General features: G+C 36.8%; 1 protein-coding gene across 1 annotated transcript in view; it reads left to right on the top strand.

Moving 5' to 3' along the window:
• LOC110478680 (puromycin-sensitive aminopeptidase) overlaps positions 1-7,289 on the top strand; it is a 32,483-nt gene that overhangs the window by 24,327 nt on the left and 867 nt on the right. The window contains exons 10-16 of the mRNA XM_077788389.1: positions 211-375; positions 1,852-1,956; positions 2,223-2,283; positions 2,969-3,078; positions 3,806-3,869; positions 5,043-5,182; positions 6,699-6,833. Coding sequence (XP_077644515.1) covers positions 211-375; positions 1,852-1,956; positions 2,223-2,283; positions 2,969-3,078; positions 3,806-3,869; positions 5,043-5,182; positions 6,699-6,833 — 780 coding nt within the window. The remainder of the gene's footprint in view (positions 1-210; positions 376-1,851; positions 1,957-2,222; positions 2,284-2,968; positions 3,079-3,805; positions 3,870-5,042; positions 5,183-6,698; positions 6,834-7,289) is intronic.

The raw sequence follows: 7,289 nt of genomic DNA on the forward strand, positions 1-7,289 counted from the left end.
TGTGATAAAATAATTAATTTACTATTTAAATGGTGGTTTATGGTACCTAGACCCTCCAAAATCCCTTTTGAAAATTCAAATTTTCTTTACATCCTGCCCAAAACCTGTTGTTTGGATGCCCTTAAACAGCAGCGCGCTGTGTTAAAATAATTAATTGAATATTCCCAGGGGATTTTGTCCTTTATCCCTGTTTTTTTGTGTGTCTTGCAGGAATGGTGGACTCACCTGTGGCTGAACGAGGGCTTTGCCTCGTGGATCGAGTACCTGTGCGTGGATCACTGCTTCCCCGAGTACGACATCTGGACCCAGTTCGTGTCTGCAGACTACACCCGAGCCCAGGAGCTCGATGCCTTAGACAACAGCCACCCCATCGAGGTGAATCCTCATTTTCCAGATTGTTTTTTTTCCCCTTTTTCCCTGTAATTAAAAAGGGAATTTTGTGGTGGTCGCTGGGAGAAGCGAAATCCGGAGTTGGGGCTGCTCTCCCAGTGGGGCTGTGACCCCCAAAACAACTCTGGAATTCCTATGGATCTAATTCCCAGAGATCTAATTCCCAGAGATCTAATTCCTAGAGATCTAATTCCTCAGGATTCAAATTTCTGGGGATTCTAATGTTTTATGAAATCTTGGATGAAATAGATTTTGGGAAATGACCTTGTCCAGCAGGGCACTTCAGAGCGATTCACTCCCTGAGCGTGCCTACCTCACTATCCCTGGATTTAACAATTTTAACAATCTGAATTTAACAACAGTTTTGCTGCTTTTGGGAAGCCAAAGATTGAAGGAAGATCCCCAAATTTATCTTTTCCAGCACCAAAACAGAACTTAAACCGTGTTTAACTCCCAAAGCAGCCCTGGCCCAACCATATCTGGGGAATTTCTGTTGTGTGGGGACAGAGATTACTCTCAGACAATGCAGCAGTGGGAGAGGAGAGAAAGAAAATCCTTCACATTTTCACCACTAAAACTGATTTTCCCTCATATTTTCACTTCTAAAACTGATTTTTCCTCACTTTTTCACTTCTAAAACTGATTTTCCCTCACATTTTCATTCTAACACTGATTCCCCCTCAGATTTTCGATTTTGAATCTGACAATTTCCCTCAGATTTTCACCTCTAAAACTGACTTTCCCTTCACATTTTCACGTCTAAACTGATTTTCCCTCCAATTTTCACCTCTAAAACTGACAATTTCCCTCAGATTTTCCCCTCACATTTTCACCTCTAAGCTGATTTTCACCTCTAAACCAAAATTTCCCCTCACATTTTCACCTCTAAAACCAATTTTCCCCTCACATTTTCACGTCTAAACCAATTTCCCCCTCACATTTCACCTCTAAACCAAATTTTCTCTCACATTTTCACGTCTAAAACCAAAACTTCCCCTCACATTTTCACCTCTAAACCAAATTTTCCCCTCAGATTTTCACCTCTAAAACTGATTTTCCCCTCACATTTTCACCTCTAAACCAAATTTTCCCTCACATTTTCACCTCTAAAACCAATTTCCCCCTCACATTTTCACCTCTAAACCAAATTTTCCCCTCAGATTTTCACCTCTAAAACTGATTTTCCCCTCACATTTTCACCTCTAAACTCATTTTCCCTCAGATTTTCAACTCTAAAGCTGACAATTTCCCTCACATTTTCACCTCCAAACCCAATTTTCTCCTCAGATTTTCACGTCTAAAATCAATTTTCCCCTCACATTTTCACCTCTAAACCCAATTTTCCCCTCACATTTTCACCTCTAAACTAATTTCCCCTCACCTTTTCACCTCTGAACCGCTGCCACCAGCAAAATGTGATTTTTTTGGCTTCCTAAATCCTTCTTGTGGTGCTTCCCACAGGTCAGCGTGGGCCATCCCTCCGAGGTGGATGAAATTTTTGATGCCATTTCCTACAGCAAGGGAGCCTCTGTCATCCGGATGCTGCACGACTACATTGGGGACGAGGTAAAGGAAAATTAGTATTTTTTACAGCTAAAATAACTCGGGCAGAGATTTTCAGGGCTTTTTTTTTTTTTTAACAGCTAAAATTACTGGCTTTTTTTTTTAAAAATCAAGTTGTCCTCTATTTTGAAAATTTCTCCACTTCTGTTTGAACTTATATGGAAAAAATGAGATAATGGGAAATAAGGAATTCCTGATTTTAAAGATTCCTTGCCTGATTCCTTGGGGATAAAGAAATCCTTGTGACATCTCCACTTGTGTTTTCCCAGGATTTCCGGAAAGGAATGAACCTCTACCTGACCAAGTTCCAGCAGAGGAATGCTGCCACAGGTAACCAGGTCACTGGCATGGGCACAAAAGTTATTTTTGGACTCAAAAAATGCTGGTTTTGAAGTTATTTTTTGCCTTAAAACTGCTGGTTTTGCATCTGAAAGAATTGAAATTCCAGGAAATTCCTGGCTTGTTCCCAATTTCTTGTCCTGGGGATTTTCTGTCCCTGGAGTGTGTGGCTGAGGTGATCTCTAAAGGCCGAGATACCACTGAAAAAAATATTTTACAAATATTCTTTGGTTTGCCAAAAGAGCCTTGTGCAGTATTGATCCTGTGATTAAACAGGTCAAAGTCTGATATTTTTGCTTTTAAACCTTCTATTTCTGTGTCTCAGGCACAAATCTGGAAGTGAGGACATCAAAGTTCAATCAGCCAAATCCAATCCGTGGTGTTTGATCAGCGATTTTTTGACATAATACATAAAAAAAACCTGAGGGGAAATGTTCTCTTTGAATATTTAATGTTAATTTTTGTATCACAATGTGTATTGATTGGGGTTTTTTAGCAGTAAAGGAACTGCTTTTCCCCTCTCTCCTTCCTGAGGAGGTTTAAATTATTTCCATTTTTTTCTGCCTGTCATCTGTTAAATTTCAACAAAACACAAAAGTGTAAAAGGTGGGGTAAGAACCCAATTTTCCTTATGTTGTCCCTATTAAAATTGGATTCAAATTCTTTTCTCCTGCAGAGGATCTCTGGGAAAGCCTGGAAAAAGCCAGTGGCAAACCCATTGCTGCTGTGATGAACACGTGGACCAAACAAATGGGATTTCCACTCATTTATGTGGAGGCTGAACAGGTAAAAACGGAATTGGGCCTGAATTTTGGATCAAAATTGAACAATATTCCCTAATTTCAATCATTTCCCTTGGATAAGGGGTGGTAAAAATGGAATTGTGACTTAATTTCAGATAAAATGGAACAATATTTCCTGATTTTGGGCATTCCCTTGGATAAGGGCTGGTAAAAATTGAATTGTGCCTTAATTTTGGATCAAATTGAGCAATATTCTCTGATTTTGGGCACTGCCTTGGATCAGGGGTGGTAAAAATGGAATTGTGCCTAAATTTTGGATAAAATTGATCAATATTCCCTGATTTTGGGGCATTCCCTTGGATAAGGGGTGGTAAAAATGGAATTATGGCTAATTTTGGATCAAAATTGAACAATATTCCCTAATTTCAATAATTCCCTTGGATCAGGGGTAAAAATGGAATTGTGCCTTAATTTCAGATAAGATTGAGCAATATTTCCTGATTTTTAACATTCCCTTGGATCAGGGGTGGTAAAAATGGAATTATGTCTTAATTTTGGATCAAATTGAACAATATTCTCTGATTTTGGGCACTGCCTTGGATCAGGGGTGGTAAAAATGGATTTGTGCTCTGAGGCAGAGCCTTTTTCTGAGGGGAAAAACCCCAATTATTCCATGAAACACGCAAGGACTGAAATGAAACATGCTAATCATCCCCTTTTCTCATTTTCTTGCTTTTTTAAATTTTTAATTTTTTTTTTTTTTCCCTCAGCAAGAAGATGACAAAGTGTTGAAGTTGGTCCAGAAGAAATTCTGTGCCAGTGGACCATATACTGGTAAGAGGAGAACTGGGAGCAGGAAAGGGGTGGGCACAAAACCACCAAAATTTCCCATTTTTAGAGGGATATTGTTGGGGTTTTTTTGTTGTTTTTCATCCAAAAGCAGCAGTTTTGGGAGCTGAAACATCCTCAGCCCCGTGCTCTGCCTGCATCCAGGTGGGAAAATCTGAGGAAATTCAAGTTTGGGTCTTTTCCATTTGTAGTTTCCATATCCTGGCGTGGAAAACAACATTCCTTGTCTCAAAATTCCTTCAAAAATGTCAATTTTGGGGCCCTCTGAGAGGCTGGGGAACAGCTGGTTTGTGGTGGTGCTGAAATAAATGAAATAAAAACACCCCAGGTTTGCAAAACTGCTGATTCCAGCGCTGATTCCACTCACTTCCCATGCTTATCTAAATTAAAATGTTTGCCTTGAAAGTTGATTTAAAGATTTTGGGGGTTTTAACTCTAAAACTGACATTTCCCTTCAGATTTTTAACTCTAAAAATCACATTTTCCCTCAGATATTTTACCTCTAAGATGGACATTTTCCTTCAGATTTTCAATTTTTTCCTTCAATTTTCAATAAGACTGACATTTTACTTCAGGTTTAGACTGTCATTTTCCCCTCAATTTTTTTTTACCTCTAAAACAGACATTTTCCTTCAGATTAAAAATGTAATTTTCCCTCAGATTTTTACCTTGAAAACTGGCATTTCCCCCCAGATTTTTGACTCGAAAACTGATATTTTCCCTCAGATATTTGACTCAAAACGGACATTTTCCCTCATATTTTGACTCGAAAATGGCCATTTTCCCTCAGAGTTTATCTGTAAAACTGACATTTCCCTTCAGATTAAAAGTGTCATTTTCCCTCAGATTTTTACCTTGAAAACTGACATTTTCCCTTAGATTTTGACTCAAAACCTGACATTTTCCCTTATGTTTTTGACTTGAAAATGGACATTTTCCCTCTGATTTTGACTTGAAAATTGACATTTTCCCTCAGATTTTTAATCCTAAAACTGATTTTCCCTCCGACTTTTACCTCTAAAAACTGACGTTTCAGATTCGGACCTTTAGATTTGGACCTTTATTTTGCAGTTTAATTTTCAGCGCTGATCTGGGACCTTTTTGTGCTGTTTTCCAGTGTTTTCCACCCAATTTTTCCTGGTTTTCCCTCTTTTCCAGGGGAGGATTTCCCCATGTGGATGGTGCCCATCAGTATTTGCACGAGCGAGGACCCCGGCAGTGCCAAAATGCAGATTTTGATGGACAAACCCGAGCTCACCGTGGTGTTGAAGGACACCAAACCAGAGCAGTGGGTCAAGGTGAAACCCGAAAAATTCCATTTTTCCTTTCGTTTTCCTCTTCCCTCTTTTTATTTCTCTTTCCCTCGGAATTTTGGTTTACCTCTGGAAAAACTTCTTTTCTTCCCTGTGCTGCTCTGGAGTTTTGGTTTCTATTCCTCCTCTTTTCTTTCCCATTTTCCTGCCGTGTCAATTGGATTTTTTGGGAATTAAAGCCTGGAAAAAATTCTGAAATTAAAGGCAGGATTTGAGTTGAGATGTGGCTTCTTTAGTCATTGTTATCATTATTATTGCAATTATTGTTATTATTGTCTCATTACCATTATAACAATTGTAATTATTACAATCATTACATACTTTATACTGTGTATTAAATATATTCTCTTTATTTATATTTAAATTCTTAACCACATGAATATATTATAAATCTATACATTATATAATTCTAATACAAATATATAATAGTATTATTAATTTAAAATTATGTATCTATTTCTATAATATATTAATACATAGTTTAATATATTGTTTTTCTATATATAGTTTTCCTACATATGCTTTTTCTATATAAAATACATATATAGAAAGATATATTTTAGATAAATATGAAGATTTATTTTAGATAAATATGCATTAATAAATATATATAAATATATTTTAAATATATATTTTAAATATATAACAACATAAGGATATATTTTAGATAAATATATATAGACACAAAGATATTTTAGATAAATGCCAATAAATAGAAAGTTTAGATAGATAAGTATAAATAAAAATATATTTTATATCAATATATAAACACAAAGCCATATTTTAGACACATATGCAGCTATATATTTATATAAATCACATTTTCTACAATTACGTTTAAGAATAAACAACATTTTAAATCCAAAGATATTTTGGATAAATGCCAATAAATATAAAGTCTAGATAGATAATTATAAATAAAAATATACTTTTTGTTTAAGTATATATAAATAGAAAGCCATATTTTGGACACATATACACAACTATATATTAATATAAATCACATTTTCTCTAATTACGTATAACAATAAATAACATTTTATTTAAATATACAAATATAAACCAAGTTTTATTTACATATACACACAGACCATATTTTAGATACTAATACATATAAAATGTTGGATTCTTTGTATATGTAACAATATAGAGATATTTTAGATAAATATCTATAGATACAAAGATATTTTAGATAAATGCCTATAAATATAAAGTTTAGATAGGTGAGTATAAATAAAAATATCCTTTTTGTATAAATATATATAAGTAGAAAGCCATATTTTGGACATATATACACAAAAATATATATAAGTAGAAAGCCATATTTTGGACACATATACACAACTATATATTAATATAAATCACATTTTCTCTAATTACATATAACAATAAATAACATTTTATTTAAATATACAAACATAAACCGAATTCTATTGACATCTACGCAATCGCAGCCCGTATTTTAGACAGAAATAATGATAAAATGTGGAATTTTTTGCAGCTGAACCTGGGCACGGTGGGGTTTTACCGCACCCAGTACAGCCCGGCCATGCTCGAGAGCCTCATCCCGGCCATCAAGGACCTGTCCCTGCCCCCCGTGGACAGGCTGGGGCTGCAGAACGACCTCTTCTCCCTGGTGAGGCCCTGGAACGGCGGAAAATCCACTGGGAACGGGGGAATTCCAGTGGGAATGGGGGAAGAGGCAATGGGAACGGAGGAAAAGCCAATGGGAACGGAGGAAAAGCCAATGGGAATGGGGCAAAGTCATCTAGAAATGGGGCAAAGTCATCTGGGAATGGGGGAAATCCAGTGGGAACGGGGGAAAAGCCAATGGGAATGGGGGAACAGCCAATGAGAAGGGGGGAAAATCCAATGGGAATGGGGGAAAGTCATCTGGGAATGGGGGAAATCCAATGGGAATGGGGGAAAAGTCAATGGGAATGGGGGAAATCCAGTGGGAACAGGGGAAAAGCCAATGAGAATGGGGGAAAGTCATCTGGGAATGGGGGAAATCCAATGGGAACGGGGGAAAAGCCAATGGGAATGGGGAGAAATCCATCTGGATTGGGGGAAAATCCAATGGGAATGGGGG

Source organism: Lonchura striata, chromosome 25, assembly GCF_046129695.1.
Source record: "Lonchura striata isolate bLonStr1 chromosome 25, bLonStr1.mat, whole genome shotgun sequence".
NCBI classification, from domain to species: domain Eukaryota; kingdom Metazoa; phylum Chordata; class Aves; order Passeriformes; family Estrildidae; genus Lonchura; species Lonchura striata.